We start from the raw sequence: 20786 nt of genomic DNA, 5'->3' as shown, positions 1-20786 counted from the left end.
AATGGATTCAGAGTAATATATTATTTTATTTTATTTTATTATTCTTTTGATTGAAGATATTAACAAAAAAATATTTCTCGCTAACAAAGTTTTAAATAGTATTTATTTCAAGTTATTTAGTCATAAAAAAAAAATTTATTTAAAAAAAAAACGATTTAAAATATATAAATTAAATATCTAAGAAAGCCTTACTTTCAGTAAAAAAATATGTAGCTTTAAATCCTCGTGTGTGCCCTGAAGAATATAATCCGTGGAACTTTAATTGTAAACGAGGTCCATTTGACATAACAGACCGAGGAAGTGCGGCACCACAAAAACTGTCAACCTTCTCCATTCGACCATCAACATGCATATATATCATTACTGCATCCACACTTTCACACCTGAAATTAGATTTAAATTACATTGACAATACTTTAAAATTGTTAATAGAAATTACCAGGTAATAAATTTTATCGGATAGAAAGCTATGAAACAATCTATTTATTTTTATAATATAGATATGCACTGACGTCCATAAAAGACCGTAGAAACTAGTATGACACTAAAATCTATTTTTTTAAATATTAAAGACTATATTTACCAAAACTACTGCCATCAACTGATATATATATATATATATATATATATATACACACACATATAAACAAAACATTATTAGGAATACAGATTTGTCCTGAGCGAAACGTTTACGGCAAAAGACAGTTTATTTTTTTTAGTTAAGATATAAAATAGCTTTACAGGTATATCTTTTTCATCAAAAGATATATATATATATATATATATAGATTATTAGAAATAATCAGGATTATTAGAAATTTAAACAAAACAGTTTACATGGCGATAAGTTTGTTTTATGTTAAACGGCTCAAATTACGAAATGGAAATATGTTACATGGAAATATAAATTGATGATATCGTTATTATCATTCTGCATTTCAGATAAATATATAGAGTACTTATATATATATATATTTGTTGATGAAAATGCTCGTTTTTCAAAGAAATTATAAAATTGTCAATAGTATAGGCTTTACTATAATAAATAAACAGTAACGAGAAAATTTGACATTTTTTTCATAAAAAAATTTTTATTAGGAATTCAGTAAAACAGTGGTTCTCAAAATTTTTCCATTGTTGACTCCCATGCTGAATACAGATTTTCCCAATTTGCCTTACGTAAAATTTTAATTACTATTCTTTGGCAAATAGTTAATAATTTTTTGCAAGAGTGAGGTAAAAATAAATAAAACACATTCTAAATCACAAAATATGTAACTAACCAATTCAAATAAAATTAATTAAAAATCGAAATAAAATTATGAAAATTGTGTAATATTTCTCGGCATCACGTGGGGAAATCGAGATTCCTCAGAGCGCCGAGACGCCCACTTTGACAAACTTCAGAGACCAATACAGTTAGAGGATGTATAAAAAAAAAAAATGTCAAGCCACACTGGAATTTGGGGACGAAATCTTTCAGATTAAAGACTGAGACAGTACCACTTACCAAAGAGGTTAATGGTAATCACTGTTCATCATTAATTAACTAATATTAAATTCTTTCCTAAAACTACTTATGTATATATAAGTAGTTTTGGTTAAACTAAAACTAGTTTTAGTTTTTATACGAAAAACTACACTTGTGAGATATATTTTCTGGTTAACAATTAATTATAATAAATTTAAAACAGCACAGTTTACTTGGCGATGAATTTGTTTTATGTTAAATGGCTCAAATTACGAACTGGAAATATTTTGTGTAAAAATATAGGTTGATGATATTGTTATTATCATTCTACATATCAGTATAACACTGAAAGATTAGCATTTTTCATACGCTACAAAATGCATCTACCATAAAACGACTATAATTGGAAATAAGCATGTTGTTGCTTTGAGAATTAATAAATAAAATTTTTTTTTTCTTTGAACTGAACAGAAAAAATTTATTCCTCATTATACGAATTTGGATTTCGCCAAGGCCCTAAGCCTTATCAGCTATGCCCATTATATTCAGTAAAAAAACATCAACAATTAAAAAGAAAATATAAACACAGAACAGAATACATTATTAATTATATCAAAAAAAGAAAGTTAAAAAGTAATATCTATTACTAAATTTATTATAAAAGAAAAACAGAACAAAGTTTGTATTACCAAAAAAACAGTGTACTATAAAGTTTATAATAAAAATACTATTAATTGTGAAAAATATTTAGTGGCGTCGTAAAGTGGTTGACGTAAAAATATATATTAAAAGATTTAAATGTTTGTTGCTTTAAGATTAATTTATAGTCTAGATGTAGTTTCAGAGGCTAACCATCGAAATACTTCTTTCCTAAACAAATTATAATTAGTCATATCTTTCATCTTTTTTGGTAACATAATAAAACACACTGATGATATATAAACTGGAAAAAACTTTCAGTGACTTTCTACCATATAAATTATATTTGAATACAACAAATACATTTTTATACCTTGTTAGAAGAATAATTATTTTTTTTTTAGTATAAATTTATTTTTCTTGAGGAACATACTTCTAAATGCAAAATTAACTGACAAAAACCTTGTGAGATTTACTGAATTATTGCTGTATTATACTGATTTATTATAATATTGCTGTATCAACGCCACCGTTGATACAGTAATAAAATAGTCTTTCCTCCTATCATCCGGCGGTCTTTACTCAGAATTATTTGAATTATTCTATTTTGAGCCTTTTTAATTTTTTCAATTAAAAATAATTTTTAGTAATAATATAGGAAAATTATATGTAGGTCTTGATTTTTCATTAAGTATACTTTTCTAATTAAATATTATGAAAGACAATAAAAATTATTCAGAGACGGCAAGGAAAATATGATTTTTCATGAGAACAAATTTTCTAATTACGTAGCCGTATTCTAATGGTATTTACATATAATATATAATAAAGACTGTGATGATAGCTTTACAAACCTATTAGCATATGTATTATAGATTCTATAAAATTTATGGCTTAATGTTGCGCTAGGAAACTAATAAAGACAGACTTTAAAAGATTACCTATGAGCTTATGTAAATTATTTGGATTTAGTTTGAGATAATTATCTACAAATAATACTTTTTATATAAATCTCTCTGGATAACATATTCAATCGCTAACTGGGATAACTTTTTAAGCTCTGATGAGTTATTTTAACCAGGTCATGGAGGATAAACATTCAAGTAAATCCGAAAAATGCATACCCATTCCATAAACCAGTGCGATTTTTAAATTAATGTTGTCTATTCTGAAGAAAACCTTGTAATTTATAAACCTTTTTAAAGTGAAAAAATTTCTAATTGTAATTGCATTATTTATTGAAATAACGTACATTTTAAACAATTTTTTTCTATTTTTTGGCACTTTTATCAAGATACATTTGTCTTTGTTTTTGCCCTTGATCCTCAAAGGAAAAAGTGCTTTAGTCTAAATTTTTGTAGCAACTTTTATCCACAGATTATCCTAAATGAAAGAAATTTGTTTAACATGCTATATAAAAAACTGATATATTGTTCCAATTTGAGGTTAAATAACTAAGACTTAGACTGGCCGAATTCGGTAGTAATAAACTACGTGAGTCAAAATCTGATGTGTTTTGCTATTAAATGAGACCTCAACTGAATCTGTAAGGTATTTCGATAAATTTTTATACATTTTTAAATTAGTGATTTTTGAATTACCCGGTATTTATAACCGTACTTTGGAATATCCATCTCAATTTCGCAATATTCTAATAAGTGTATGGAACAGAACTGGTACCAGTAAATTTGTTTTCTTTCTCTAATATTTTCTTAAGAAATCGGAAACCAATTTTTTTATAAAATCAACTTGACCATAAAATACGTTTGCTTAAACTTATCTGGAATTAATAGATATGTATTTTTATCGTTAGAGGAATTGATTGGAAATCCGGATGATATCCTCTTTGAAGGATTTATGGTTTTCTTCCTCACTGCATTAAACTTCAGTTAAGAACTTGATTACAGGCTGAAGGCTCTACCTACAACTTGTCTACTTGACTTACCATTGCAAGGAGAACAGGTATTTCCAGTTATCAACTAAAGTTTGGATTTTGTAAGCTGAAAGCATAAAAAGCTTAAAATAATGGTAAGCTGAAAGTGTCCCCGTAGGAGTGATCACTCCTTTCAAATGATGTTAGGTATTTTTACACATTTTTAAAAGTATTTTTATTTGATGAAGATGTAAAATAAAAGTACATTAAAAATAAAACCTATTACCTATTTAAAATGTATACTTATGTGTTGTTGCGTGTTCGCGTTTTGACCAGGATAATGAGAAACCAACTAACTAAAAATTTCTTATAAAATACAATTTATTACTGTAGACATAAAAAAAAATAATAATAAAGATAATAATAACAACAACAACAATAATAATAATAATAATACAATAAGTATATATAACAAACAAAATAGTAAATGAAATAAAAAGGACAAAATTTCTTTAATGATAGTTAAAATACAAAACGCAGAGCACAGTCCAGTTTACTAAAAACGTTATAGTGACTGGTAAAAACTAATATTACATTAACAAGTTAACAATAGAACAGTCTAAAGTTCAAACAATTAACATTCTGCAAATATCATTAATTTTTTGTTTACAATAGAACTACGAGTACAATACACTTTACGAATAATAGAATGCTTTTACTACTGTTTACCAAAAACCCACCGAAAAACTTCCTGCATTCCTCCACTTTCCAAGCTGGAATGCTCGTAACGTACTCTTCACTCGTTGTTACTAACGATATCGCCGTCACCGAAACCGAATCAAACTCGGGCTTGTGAAGTAAGGTTATCATGATTGCGCCAAAACGACCTCAACTACTGTGACTCTCTTCGTTGGTCCCTGGCAGTATTTATATCCTCTTGCCTCTAGAACCAGTACCCGCTCATCCCATTAATTGTTGAAGCGTAATAATTTTAATCAACCGCGCACTTAAGTTTTCTATAAATTTTTATTCCAGTCTGGTAACCTTTATGGTCGTATAACAGATTTGGAGATTCTATTGTTTATGTTACGAAAAAAAAGGATAAGATTTTTAAACGGACTTCTTACTCTAAGGAAAGAATCCATACATTCTATATTCTTCTTTTCATTATTATTTTGTTTCTTTCTTCTTAATTGGAAGAAATCCGTTACCCTGGTCTTGTTTCAGTATATTATACGTATATATATTATAAATGTTAGAGTACGAATATTACATTTACAGGAGAGCTATATGTATATATTCACCGTCGTTGTTAAGGTGGCGGGAACGTCACATGCTGATCTCGTCTGATCGGTCAAAGGGTTGATCTAACCAGGAGAAGCAGGGGTCCTCTCTGCCAACAGCTATAGAGGGAGATCTCCGAAGGGGAACCAGATTTTACCACAGTGATGGTGACAAGTAGCGGTCGGAGAGTCCACGTCTTGGTAAAGAACGTGGAAGTGCTGACCGTCTAAGAAGAGTTTGTTAAAAACTTTTGTAAGGTCACCAAGGAGGCTGTAACACTTGACGTATTGTCCATGTGGCCAGCCTAAGGAGAAACACAGGTGGTGTCGGTGGCAGTGCCGCCCATCCTCGCAAACAGATTGTTGGCCGACAGTTGAATTCGAATAGAATGGTGACCTGTTGGGTAGTGACGCGCTCTGTTGACGATCGTTGCTTCCGCTGCTGGTACATAGGACATAAGACCTAGTCTTGTAGCTAGCGGTGGCTAAGACCGAAGCGGCCACTGCTTCATTTGCGGAGAGGTTAGCCATATGCGGAAGGACTGTCGGCGAGAGGCTCTATGTCCTTACTGTAACGTGCATGGGCACGCACCTGGAGAAGAGGGTGTAAGGCTTCACCTAGGCAGTAAAGACGTGGTGCTTGCGAGGGACAGCCCCGTCCGGGAAGGGTGGGAGGCTGCATCTCACCTTCAATGATCGGGAGGGGACTTGCAATGATATCGACAGGAATTAAAAACTGTAGTCCCTTGGGGTTCCTCGTTTGAGGTTAGGTATCAAGACCGGAGTCCAGGTAAGAGGGCCTTTTCGGGCGCCCTCTCGCTAGAAGCACGCCATTCAAAGACCGGAGTCCCGGTGAGGGGATACCTTTGAGGTCCTCTCGCTGTGGCATGGCATTTGAAGACTGAGTCCTGGCTGCTTGGGTGGTGACATGGGACCGTCGTTAGCCGAACCCAGGGTATCTGCCGAGGTAGTTTGAGGCAAAATGGCAGTTCTCAGAACTGAGTTAATAATAAATTGCGGGTGCGGTTCCGGGGTGTGGTGTAAAAATGAAGTTGAACTAAAAAAAAAAAATAAGAGCTATAAATAAAAATGTGCCCTGATATTTGTGGATTCATAAATAAATTAGATGAAATAATACATTTAATTTAAATCATTTTTTATATATTTGCATAAATATTTGATAAATTTTTTTTTATTTACATAAAAATTTGCAAAAAATGGCAATGCTTGCAATTTTTTGCAAATTACATAAATATGGTTAAAAACATGTTAAACTTTTAATGACTGATTAAAGATAAAGAAAAGTACATTCTTTTCTTTATCTTGCAAATGTTATTTAACTGATTTGGTTTTGAATAAACTTTAAATATTTCAAAAATATTACATGGTATTCTTTATGATAGATGATAACAATCTAGCAATCAGAAAAAATGTTTCTACTTAAAATTTTCAAAGTTTTGATTAATTTTTAAGATTTTCAAATAACTTTCATAAATTTTAATTGTATTTTAATTGCATAAGTTAAATTTATTCATATTAAAAACAGATTCGCCCCTCAGATTAATTTCTGAACAAACAAACAGACAAAATTTATTTATCAAGTTTAAAACGGTAAAAAAAAATTGTGCTTAATTTTGCTCGTTGTTTTATAATGCAATAAATTTACTACCAAAACTCATAAAAAAATGTATTATTAAAGTATTTTGCTAATATTAATATATCCCTAACATTTGTATATTTTACAAAATATGCGAGCGCTTTAGGCCTACATCATAAGAAACGTTTTATTTATAACAAAGCATAAATAAATGTTGGAAATATGAATTTATACTAGTATTTATTACTCCAAGGAATCACTCAAGCAGTAAGAAATTCAGCAGTTCAACACCTGCTGCAACAGCACACCCAATTTCTAAGAAAATCTTATGAAAGACTACTAGCTAAATGGTTCTGGCATCTATAAAATTATTAATAAAGGAAAAAAGTTATGTTCGTAGATTACTATAAACTTCTAGAAGTCATTCCTAAAAAAAATAAATGATAGAAAAAACAGTATACGTTTTAAGAAACTAATTCCATTTCTTTTTATAAAACAGATATTAAATAAAAAGATTTGTAATCAAAAGAAAACAAACAATTGGGTGTTTTTATATTTAATTTAATTAAATATTAAATCAATAATCTGAAATCAGACCTAGGCATCCTCAGAAATTGGGTATTACTTATGAATAAACTATTCACAAATAATGTTTGTTTTCTATGTTAATTTTTCTTACAATAATTACCTTAAGATTTTATTTAGTTTATATTGATCGATTTGAGTATTTTGTTTCAAGTGATGTAAATTTCTAATTTTTTTCTAAGTTTTTTTTTACTAATAGTGTATTGTATTTGTAAAACACACCATTTTGTAAAAAAAACGTAAAAGTTGCGAATTTTCCATCTTAATAAAAGAAAAGTTATAATACAAAAAGCAATCCAGAAAAATAAGCTTAGGTAACAACCACCGAGCGTGAGATGAGGCTGTTAGGAATGCTGAAAAATATGTTTTGTCATTTTATCTTGTTTTTATACAAATTTTCTAAAACTAATGAATGAAAATATTTTGATTATCAGATTGACAATAGACTTTATCAGTTTATTTATTTCAAACCAGTAATAAGAATTGATGGCACAAAGAAAAAATATATACGAACTGTTAATCACGCTACGATAGAAATAAATCTTTATTTGGTGGCGAGTAAGGCTTGAACATGTGTTCAAAACTCATATTAGCGAGTTAACAAAAAAATTATTAAATGAGAAAATAAGTATAAAATCTAAATAAGTTACATAAGGAACATGCCAAAAATTATTTTTATTGGAATAAAAGAAATTATATATTAACTGAAAAGTGATACAGTAACTAGTTAAATAGTATGATTTGACAAATGGGATCACTTTACATACGATTATGTAAAGCAGTAATCTTAAAATCCATTAGAAAAAATATTTCTGCCAGCACTTTATAATCCATACCGTTCCGCATGGCGAATGTGACACAAGCTTTGATTTATCTGATTAACTTTAATATTCCATTTTTTCTGCCGTGCACAGACAAGGTCTTATGCCATTTGCAGCTCCCGCGAGGCTAGGCGGGGGTCTTCGTTAACGGCAAGGATAGCAGTGTCATCTGCAAATCTGCCAACGGTGCAATCATCCAGGACTGGAAGGTCCACTGTGAATATAGAATATAACACAGCGCCTAGTACAAAGCCCTAAGGGACACCCGACCTAATGTCAAAGAATTTCAATAACTTATTACATCTTACCTGAGAAAAACGTCCCTCAGGATATCCGTAAGACAAGGTAGTAGGGTTTAGGAAGTTTTAATTTTAATTTACAGAGAAAGCCAGGCAACCATACCTTATAAAAGGCTTGTTGGATGTCTAAGATGGCGCCTAGCAGAATTTTCTTTCCTCCAGATGTCCACTAATAACCTTAATGACTAAGGGATTGTTCGATTGTTTCTCTCTTTAAAATTTGTTGCCATATTTTTATTTATACTCTTCAACAATTAAAATCAATAGCGATTTATCAGTGTAATACAACTGTACTAGTAAGCATGTATTCATGAATAAACTCAGGCCGGCCACTTCTGAGACGTGTAGTTAAATGAAACTAAACTACGAAGGACTCTTCAGCAGGGGACAGGAATATGGAGGAAGATATCTTTCGAGCGATGAAATGGATTTATGAGCAGCAAGTTTGCCATACATGTGGCGACGACGAATCGCGTAGGCCGGTCACTGAGAAAGTTATTTAAATTCCATTATAGGAGAACCGGTGATAAGTGTTCTATTTATTTCGAGGAGGACAGGTTACAGACGTGGACCGTACGAGTGGTCAGCGGCGAGTGGTTGAGGGGTCGGGCAAGATTTTCCTCAAACTTGGAGGGACCTATTACACAGTACTCCTTCGGTAGGTAAAGATAGATGTTACTACGAAAGATCTCGGGGATGTTCTCTCCATTAAAAAGGGACTGGGAGAAGCGGTACATATACGGGTTAAATGACCGAGTAAGCATGTGGAAGGAGTGCAATAGCGAGGAAAGGCCAAGTTAGAGGGTTTCGACGTTGCTAAGGATAGGAGGAGTAAAGTAAAACCGAGTATGTTTACATCAAAGACCTTGAGAAGGATACTGCGGAGACGACTATACTATCAGCTACTCGGGAGGTTGCTGGAGACGGCAGGGTTGGGGCGAAGGTGACATCTTTCAGGCTAGCTTATGGTAATAGGAATAATGTCACTGTAGCACTAACCTATACAGTGGCAACACATTTTGTGAAAGCAGAAAGTATGTAGGTCGGCTGGATCCTATATCGTGTTGTCATTAGACATGAGGAACCAAAATGCTAAAGGTGTCAGGAGGTGGGCCACATTGCGACCAGTTGTAGTGCCCCGGACAGGTCGGGCGTGTGTGTTAACTGTGGCGGAGGTAGTCATCGGGCCTTTCACTGAAAAGTGATACAGTAACTAGTTAAATAGTATGATTTGACAAATGGGATCACTTTACATACGATTATGTAAAGCAGTAATCTTAAAATCCATTAGAAAAAATATTTCTGCCAGCACTTTATAATCCATACCGTTCCGCATGGCGAATGTGACACAAGCTTTGATTTATCTGATTAACTTTAATATTCCATTTTTTCTGCCGTGCACAGACAAGGTCTTATGCCATTTGCAGCTCCCGCGAGGCTAGGCGGGGGTCTTCGTTAACGGCAAGGATAGCAGTGTCATCTGCAAATCTGCCAACGGTGCAATCATCCAGGACTGGAAGGTCCACTGTGAATATAGAATATAACACAGCGCCTAGTACAAAGCCCTAAGGGACACCCGACCTAATGTCAAAGAATTTCAATAACTTATTACATCTTACCTGAGAAAAACGTCCCTCAGGATATCCGTAAGACAAGGTAGTAGGGTTTAGGAAGTTTTAATTTTAATTTACAGAGAAAGCCAGGCAACCATACCTTATAAAAGGCTTGTTGGATGTCTAAGATGGCGCCTAGCAGAATTTTCTTTCCTCCAGATGTCCACTAATAACCTTAATGACTAAGGGATTGTTCGATTGTTTCTCTCTTTAAAATTTGTTGCCATATTTTTATTTATACTCTTCAACAATTAAAATCAATAGCGATTTATCAGTGTAATACAACTGTACTAGTAAGCATGTATTCATGAATAAACTCAGGCCGGCCACTTCTGAGACGTGTAGTTAAATGAAACTAAACTACGAAGGACTCTTCAGCAGGGGACAGGAATATGGAGGAAGATATCTTTCGAGCGATGAAATGGATTTATGAGCAGCAAGTTTGCCATACATGTGGCGACGACGAATCGCGTAGGCCGGTCACTGAGAAAGTTATTTAAATTCCATTATAGGAGAACCGGTGATAAGTGTTCTATTTATTTCGAGGAGGACAGGTTACAGACGTGGACCGTACGAGTGGTCAGCGGCGAGTGGTTGAGGGGTCGGGCAAGATTTTCCTCAAACTTGGAGGGACCTATTACACAGTACTCCTTCGGTAGGTAAAGATAGATGTTACTACGAAAGATCTCGGGGATGTTCTCTCCATTAAAAAGGGACTGGGAGAAGCGGTACATATACGGGTTAAATGACCGAGTAAGCATGTGGAAGGAGTGCAATAGCGAGGAAAGGCCAAGTTAGAGGGTTTCGACGTTGCTAAGGATAGGAGGAGTAAAGTAAAACCGAGTATGTTTACATCAAAGACCTTGAGAAGGATACTGCGGAGACGACTATACTATCAGCTACTCGGGAGGTTGCTGGAGACGGCAGGGTTGGGGCGAAGGTGACATCTTTCAGGCTAGCTTATGGTAATAGGAATAATGTCACTGTAGCACTAACCTATACAGTGGCAACACATTTTGTGAAAGCAGAAAGTATGTAGGTCGGCTGGATCCTATATCGTGTTGTCATTAGACATGAGGAACCAAAATGCTAAAGGTGTCAGGAGGTGGGCCACATTGCGACCAGTTGTAGTGCCCCGGACAGGTCGGGCGTGTGTGTTAACTGTGGCGGAGGTAGTCATCGGGCCTTTCACTGAAGAAGGAGGTCCTTATGTATGAAATGTATGGGTTGGGCTATAGAACGTTGAGTGGATTGTTTCTGACGGCGTGATTGTCTGTATCTTGACAGCGATGGTGCTCCAGGACCAGGAGTGCAAGGAGGAAGTGAGCTGGGGTAATTGGGCAAAACGGTGTATTAAAAGACCACAGAACTGGTGGGGGTATTCCTTTGGGGGACCCTAGCTTGAAGCAAGGCGTTGGGAAGACCTAGTCCCGGCCACCTGGTGGTGCTGCTGGGAACGGTATAGCTGGGCCCAGTGTGGCCACTCGGTTGGTTCTACCTCAAGTTATGCTAACATCGGGCCCGGCCTTGGGAGGAGGGTTGAATGGAAGGAAGGAGGAGAGAAAAAAACAAGAAAGAATACCAGCATTCACGATCTACTATTCAAATCCGAATAATTTACCTTTATTTTTATTTAAACCTGAGAACTCAAACGATTTACGACGACGAGTTTACCAGTAGATCAATCCGATTGGATAGATTTTTCTTAATTATTTAGAATTATGTTAATTTATTTTTATTGTTACTTTTTTATTATTAAGAGTAAATCATTTAAAGTAGATTATTTTTAACGCTTTTTAATGCAAATTTAATTGCAATTTTTTTATGCAAATGTTTTTGATTACCTCCCGCCAATTTACAATAAAGTTTTACATTTTTAAAGAAATTATATAAATTTTGCCTCCCTTCTTTTATTGATTATTTTTTTTAAAAAAGGTATATTTTTGGCGCTAGTAAGATCATATTTTATTTCTTTTACCTGCAGATAGTTATCACGCGATTAAAAACAGTCTTGATTTTATCTTTTGTTAAAAAAGATCTCATAATTTTTTTTTTAGTAATACATATTATAACTTAAAGGTAAAAAATATGATTCTCCAGCCATTAACCAGACAAAGACAACAATAATGCAACAAAGAGTGCTGATGCATGATATTATGATAGTACCAGATTTATTTTAAATTAAATATAAATAAAAACATACAAATAAATAAAATAAAAGAATAATACACTTATCTGATTTTAAAATTGCATTGTATTAACAACGGTTTAATAATTAAAAATATCGTAAAATAATTTTTATTCCTAACTTCATTATAATAACTAATTCCAACAGAAACTGTATTTAAAGTTTATACGTTAAACACAATTTTGTCATGTCTCTAAATATTCTAAGTTATTATTGTTACCACACAAAGTCATAATGAAACAACAGTTGCCGTCATTTTATTAACTAATTCAGTGTTTTACAGCTGCTGTAAATTAATTTCAACTGAGTTCAGACAACGCACAATATCTCATCTCTGTTTCAGCGAATTAATACCGTCACAGGTACGGGAGTTAAATATTATTGATAAATCCTTTACATCAAATCCCTGGTGTTCCTTTTAATTATTTTGACGTACACGTGTGAATATGCGAAATTCTGAATTATCTATTAGAGTAACATGACGTGATAAAATATTATTCGTTTAAAATGTATGTTAACTGAGGGTTATAATATTTATATCAAAATTGTGTACTTAAATCTCAACAGAAAATTTGAAATATTAATAAATTTCAAAAAAATAATTTTTTCAGGTAATAATTATTTGACATAGTACTTGTTACTTTTAATTGTGTAATTCGTTACTTTTAAAACATGAATTACAATACAATAAATGCTTGATAATTTCATAATTTTTTATTGGTATTTGGTTTGGTTTATATAAGATTCTGCATTATTATTTTCATTATATCATTATCCTTAAAAAAAATTTTCTGTAACTAATAAATTAAGAAAATTCACTTAACTAGCTTAACCTAGCTACTATATTTTTTCTTTGTTGCCAACTTTTCTCTGTTTGATGATATTTTATAATTCTTTCTTTTCTATCCTAATATTTTCTTCTGGAAACATATCCTACCTTCTTATTTCTTAAATAATTTGATTCACAAAAATGTTATTTATTATTTAGTTTCTGTTGTAAATATATATTTGAGCCGACTGGATTAATTTATTAAAAGTTTATCATTTACTTTTAAGATTTATTTGCTTTTACAGTTCCTATTTTTGTAGTATAAATTTCCGTTTCTTGAACAAGAAAACTAAAGTTTTAATAACGATAATTTTACATTATAAAGCAATTTTTTGGGAAAATTATAATCCATCTTTATTTTTATCTTAATAAGAAAATACTTTTTTCTTTAATGAATCGATTTTTATTTTTTTATTATTACATTCTAACTTACTTAATTTTTTAAAGACATCAGAACTGTTATTTTCTTGGTCGAAATAGAATTAAAAAACAGAGTGAATGAAGAAATGATTTTTAACTTTTATTGTAAAAACAAATCCTTACTATATTCAATAAAACTAACTATTTTTTTCCTAAATGTAAGATTTTTTTCTATTACAATATTTTTATCCTGATGCCTTTTAAAGGGATAACAAATTTTTACAAACAACTTTTAATATAAAAATTACTAATTTTTATACTCTTTTGGACAAAAATACATATTCTTGATCTATTTGCACAAAAATAAATTGAAAATATAAAATTTAAACTTGTAGTTTTTGTTCACTTATTGTTCGCGTGGTATTTTGTAAACAAATCTGATTAATATATGCACTTGAATATTGTGGTAAATTTAATTAATATTGATGCAAGGATATTAATAATGTTATTAATTAACTGAAACCTTTTTCGAAAATGAAGAAAGTATTTTTTTTTTACAAAAAATAAGAAACACATGCTATTTAAATGCGAGAAAATATTCATATAAAGAAAGTTGACTAAGATGCGAAATACGTAGGCATAATTTACGTTAACTTAAATCTAAATACAAGACTTGAAATATTAATGAATTTCACAAAAACGGACTTATGAAATCGTGCTTTATACGAATTTAAAATGTTATTATCATTCTCAAAAAAAAAAAAAAAACATAATCAAACGAAAAGTATTAAACAAATTTTTTCGTAAAATTTTTTAATTTAAACTAAAATGACATATGAAATACGTTAATATATAATGCATAATCTTCATCAAAGGACTGTTTAGTATACTTTATTCCTTCATGAAATCATGTCTCTGGAAAAAGATGAAGTTTATTATCTGAATAAAAACCTATAAGAAAGAAAATTAAAATAACTTCAAAATAGAAATGAAAGAACTTAAAACAATTTTATCAAACATTATATAGAAAAATTATATATTTTTTAACACTTTTATAATCTTATAAAATACAAAATGTAACAAAAAGAAATAAATAATACTGTAACTTTGTATAAAAATGGTTAAATATACCATATCTTTCTCCCTAGTTATTGTACATCTATCTATTTGCTTGCTAATTTGAGCTTAGGCTGAGAAGAAATATTTTCAGTTGAATTTTTTAATATTAATTGAAAACTAATGAGTTAGAAAAACATGAAAACTTACTTTTATAACACGAACAAATCTGGTTTCATTCATTTAATTCTTATTTATAATAACTCTGAGAATATTGATAATAAAATTAATTAACTAGTTAATATTCATAAAGTTAGCAAAGAGTTTAAAATAAAATCAGTAGGTTTTAAGGTTTTAGTGGTTGTCAATCGATTGACTAATAAGTACCACTCTACTACAGACTTCAAAAAAAATTAAACATATTTCAATGCTAACTATGAAACTGTAGAAACAAACTGGATTAAAATATATAAAAGTTCATTTTTACCACTTTTTGTTTGATTAATTATTATAAATAATGATAGCAAAAATCGAACTTAAATAAAAGTCTACTTTTTTCTCTCTTTTCGCATTGCTAGAGAAGAAATTCTAGTAAATTCTAGTTTTCTTAAATTCTATTTATTTAAATGAGAAAGATTTTTTTTTTTTTGTTATGTACCTTTTGTTTTTCCGTCCAAATAGCCTTATAGCTCTGAAGAGAAAGTATTGTAATCGGATCCAATTTGAACATAAGCGGTTTTAACCGGATCTTGACTTTTTTCACCTAAGGAACCCAAAAAAAACCGGAGAAATTTTCCGGATGTTAATGTTCGTAGGTACGTGTGTTCGGTGTTAGCCTCTAAATCACCTTTTATTTCCTTAACTACTGGACCGACTTTGTCCAAACTTGATCAAATTAATTCTATATATGGGGTATTGATGCCCTTAATTTTCAATTAAATATTTCCAGCGGATGAGGCTGCAGAGCAAGTTCACCTCCAGTATCTCGATATTTATTTTTAATTGACATCATATTTTTCTTAGGTGCATTTGTTAACAATTAAAAATTAACAATATTTTAAAAAAAAGATTATTGCAAAATCGCACCCTCACCCCAAAAAATACTACTGTAGTCGTCTGTTATGTTGTGACGTCACAGGTAAGCAGTAAAATTAAATAGATTAATCATATTTCTATCCGGTACCAGGACCGTTAAGCCACGTGGATACACCAGTTAATCAGTCTATCGACCGTACTAGAGATTTATTCTAAGTTGTGAAATTACATTAGTTTAGTTAGAGCCGACTGTCGCCACTACTACCAACACACCCGCGAGAGTTAAATACGCTATGCGCGCGCGCTTTAGTTAAAAATCATTAAAATAAATACATAATGGAGTATTATATTTAAAAAACAGATAAATATTTTAAATTGTGTGTGTATGCCGTGCATCAGAAACAACCCACAGTTGCAGGACTTTTCCAGAACGCGCCTTTAGCTACGTGACGGGAAAGACCTACAACTAAGTTGTAAGCTTTTTTTTTAGTGCATGAAATTGCACAAAGTCAAAGTATAACTCCCTCGTCATCTGGAAGTAGCTCCAAGTGTATCAAAAGATGTTTATTGTATCGTTTGCATTCCAAAATACACGTTTAAAAACGTTTACGAATTTTTAGATAATCATAAAACACAATGTAATTTTATGGATATGCATCATAAATAAAAATTAAATAAACATATGTTAAAGCTGAAAATTTTTTTTTTTTAAACTCAATGAAAAATAACAGAACGTTAATTATATCCTTTTAAATTATTAACAATTACAAATTTATTTGAAGTTTCTCAAATTTTAATTCAACTGAGCAAAATATAATAAAATAAATAAATGTCAACGTAAAATAAAATAATAATAATAATAATACAATTATTAGTAGTGTATTATGTATTATTTAAAAAAAAATACAATTACCTCAAGAGATTACACTTTGCTGAAAGAGGGAAAGATTGATTGAAACGGAAGAATTTATCCGTTTATAAATTCAATTAATTTTCTAATTATGTTATAACAATCTGGATAGTTCATACGTATAGATTTACAAAATACGTGACAAAATAAATTACACAATAATTTTATCATTTAAACCGGAGTTAACCTAATTAAATATCTGTAAAAATTGTCATTATGTTTTTCTATCGTGATCACTGTACGATTAGTTTAGTATTTTTAGATACGTTTAGTAAATTTAAAAAAGTTCTACTAATTTTATTTTAAATAAAACCTTCCTCGTTTAAATTAAAGATATTTTCATGAAATTAGCATTATTATCACAAGCAGTATAAAGAGTTAATTCCTCCTGATTCTATATTGGGTTTAAAAATTGAATCGTACAAATAATTGAATCAATAAAGAGAAAATTAAATGAAGCTGAAAACAAATTTTTCGATCCTAGTTGTTTGTAGAAGGTTTAGCCAATGTCCTGTCCTGAGGTCCTCATATATGGTACACTCTTCTATTAGATGCTTGATTGCCAGTGTTTTATTACAAACACTGCACATTGGTCTCACTTCGCCGGTTAACATATATAAATTTGTTAATCGCGTGTGACCGATTCTAAGTCTGGTCACAGCTACTTGTTCACGGCGAGTCAAGTTAAAGTCGCTTTTCCATTTATAAGGAAAAGTTTTTACTGAGTTTAATTTTGTATTTAAACTCCTCCATTCAGCGTTCCACTTGCTTCTTACTATGTTTGTTAGACGGTTTTTAACATCTGCCACTCTTACAGGAAATGCATCCAGCTCATCGCAGACTGTTGCCTTTCTGGCAGCTTCGTCTGCGATTTCATTACCTGTAATACCAGCATGCCCCGGGGTCCATACAAATACTCATCGATGTCCTCGTTGTTTTAGTACGTATAAAAAGGACAGGATGTTTGCAATTTGGACATCCTTAATGTTCTTGTTCCGAATTGCGACGAGTGCACTTAATGAATCGGAACATATTAGCACTCTCTCTTCGTAATAGTGTTCAGTGTAGCGAAGAGCTTCCTGAATTGCAGTAAGTTCTGCCGTGTAGACACTGGCCACATCTGGCAGTTTCCAAAAGTGGGCTTCTTCATTTACATATATCGAGCATCCAACACCATGTTCGGTTTCAGAACCGTCAGTATAAATTCTAATATGTTCTTCGTAACTACTGACGGTTGCCAAAAATTCCTGCTGGATGATCACTGCTGGTTTCTTTATTATTTCTCCTTCAGAGAGATCCAAACTTGTATTTACCGCTGGCAAGATCCATGGCGGTATTTCTCTAGTAGAAATTGCTAGTGTCTCTGGTATAGCAATTTCATATTTTCGTCTTAATTCGTGGTACCTAATTCCGGCTGGTCTGGAATAGGTAGCACGATGTTCATATACTGCAGCCATAGGATGATTCGTAAACAATTTATTATGTATATGAGCAGGGAAAGCCCATACAGTTGCTGCATATCTTAACAAAAGGATCTCTCTTCTATAATGTAGTAGCATTATTCCGGCTTCAGACATCAGACTAGCCGCCGGACTTGTGCGGAAAGCGCCTGTTGCATATCTTATTCCGCTATTATGAACTACGTCTAACTTTCTTAAGTGCGACTTTCTAGCGGATGAATATACGATACATCCGTAGTCTAGTTTAGATTGAACCAATGCTTTATACAATCTCAATAATGTCTCTTTGTCTGAGCCCCAATTTAAGTTCGATAAACATTTTATAATGTTTAGGGCTCTTTTGCATCTATCACTCAAGTCTGTATATGTAATCCCCATGTAAGGGATTTATCCAATACTAGTCCTAAATATCTTACGCTGTCTTTATATTGTATTGGATTATCATCAATTGTCAACGCAGGACTTTGATGAGGATTTCTCTTCCTACAAAAGTGTACACAGCACGTTTTTTCTGGTGAGAATTGGAATCCGTTATTCCTTGCAACTTCATTTAGAGCATTGATCGCTCGTTGCAATTTGATGATCCTCTTTATCATGTTAGCCAAAGTAGGAGCAAGTTTATTTATAATTTGAGAGCCTCATCTACAGCAATCGGAGCAGGAGCCGGAACAGTAGCCGCAGCCTGAGCATAAGATGTTGTTGCTCTAGGGTTGCGGGCGTTAACAATCTTTTTGGCTTCGATGTAGCTGATTTTCTGCAGGGTTTTAACTTCCTGCACAGCTACTTCTTCTTTGAGACAGGACAATTCCTGGATCTACATGAATGCTGTCCCTTGCAATTGATACATGTAGGGGGCTCTTTACACGGCTCTCCCTCATGCACCTCTTCTCCGCACACGCATATTTGCGTTCTCTCACATTTGATAGCGGTGTGGCCAAAACGTTGGCACTTGAAGCATCGCATTGGTTGCGGGATAAATGCCCGCACATCCAATCGATGTATCCCCGCTCTAATCTTCTCCGGCAAGATAGGCCGGTTAAAGGTGAGAACATGAGGGTCTGAAGGTAGGACTTCGCCATTCCTCCTCATGTTCAATCGGCGACACTCAATTACTCCCTGCGATGACAACTCCTTAACAATTTCTTGCTCCGTGCAATTTAGAAGATCCCGACAGACGACCACAACGCTTGAGGTGTTGAGCGTACCGTGGGGATCGACATGTACAGCCAGTTCTCCAATCTTTTTAAGCCCTAAAATCTTTTGAGACTGGACATCATTTACAGTCTCAACATGAAGTCCCATGAAGGTCTTCCTTATTTCTTTTACAGGGCCACCAGCGCATTTGGTTATCTCCCGAGCGATGAGAAAAGGACTCACCTTGAGAAATTTCCATCCTCCTTTGTAATGACTAAATATTTGGGTTTCGGTACATTACTACTTTTAAAAAAAGCTTTTTGTAAGCTTTTCCTAGCGTCAATCTCAATCTTTCTTGACTCTGCACTTTTTCTCCGTTTTGCCTCAGGTGAAAAGGCTAGTTCTAAACGAGGGTGTTTACGTGAACCTTCTGCCACGTTTAGTTGTTCAGTTTGCATGAACAATTAATCCCTTCCGTAGTAAGGCTAGCCGCCGGGGTACACCCCCAATCCAGGGCTACCAACCCTGGAGGTCCGTTCCGGTACTCCGGTGGAACCGGCATATGTCCTGGCAGAGAGCGGATGCGCAGTCTCTGCACTGACTCCAGGCCCTTACACACCGAGGCTTTCAGGGCTCCCATGCTCCGAACAACATGGGCACCTTAACTACATGCTTGCCATCGCGGGGGGCATGTGGACAACGAAAGGTCTCCGTTTCACCTGCAAATATCTTCGACCGTAGCCGCCCACATCGCCAGCTCTAAAGGTGGTATCATTCCATTTCCAAAATCAGTAAGAATTTCATATCTGCAGGTGGCCGTGAAATCCAGTCCTGTAATTCGGCCTATGGATGTAAATCGACCGAAGAAAGTATATCCGAGAAACAACACTCGGAACCCCGTTAACCAGCTATATGTAATGTACGTGAGTACAGCTGTTGCCGCCCTGGACGTGGAACGTTGATGTTGTGTTCCGGACGTGGGGATTATCTACCTCAGGGCGATAAACCATATTTATAACAGGTTTCATTCTAAGTCTTTTAAGTGGTTTAAAGTTTGAGCCAATATCATCTTGCAGCCTTTTATTTTTAAAATAAGACTGGTTAACACGTAAACTCAAATTTTCTATAAAAGTAATTTTACAAATTTTGTAAAGGTGTATAACTTTGACACATTCTGTCTAGAAACCAAAATTATTTTACTTAACATTTCTTGAGTAGTAAGTACTCAAACAATTGTTCTCCTTTTCTATTGGAAACCATAAAGTCTTGTATAAACACTGTGGTTGTTTGATTTTGGATTTCCTTATTTTTCAAATTCTCTCTATATAATCTTAGTCACTAAATCTAAAATAGCTGCATAATATAAAACATTTTGTAGTAATCTTTTTACCTGGAAAAATGTTGACAAGGTGACTCTCCAAAACTTTGAAGAAAATCTGTGAACTGAGATAATCTAAATCATCTACTACCAGTGAAAATATCGAAAGACCTTGTAAATGGGTTATGACTGTTCATTCAAGCATTATCGACAGAATAAGAGTCACGGCAAGTTATAGGAGAAAATCTACTAAAATACGGCGTAAATTATTATATTACAATTCGAATTACGTAAGTAAATAATTTTACTGCAGAA

At 32.8% G+C, this 20786-nt stretch overlaps 1 protein-coding gene across 1 annotated transcript in view; it reads right to left on the bottom strand.

Annotated features, from left to right (window-relative positions):
- Positions 1–20786, bottom strand: part of LOC142317857 (suppressor of lurcher protein 1-like) — a 545965-nt gene that overhangs the window by 66730 nt on the left and 458449 nt on the right. The window contains exon 9 of the mRNA XM_075354406.1: positions 193–383. Within this exon, the coding sequence (XP_075210521.1) occupies positions 193–383 (191 nt within the window). The remainder of the gene's footprint in view (positions 1–192; positions 384–20786) is intronic.

Source organism: Lycorma delicatula, chromosome 1, assembly GCF_047948215.1.
Source record: "Lycorma delicatula isolate Av1 chromosome 1, ASM4794821v1, whole genome shotgun sequence".
NCBI classification, from domain to species: domain Eukaryota; kingdom Metazoa; phylum Arthropoda; class Insecta; order Hemiptera; family Fulgoridae; genus Lycorma; species Lycorma delicatula.
Note: the sequence above shows the minus strand (reverse complement) of the source record. Positions and strands in the feature narration are given on the sequence as shown.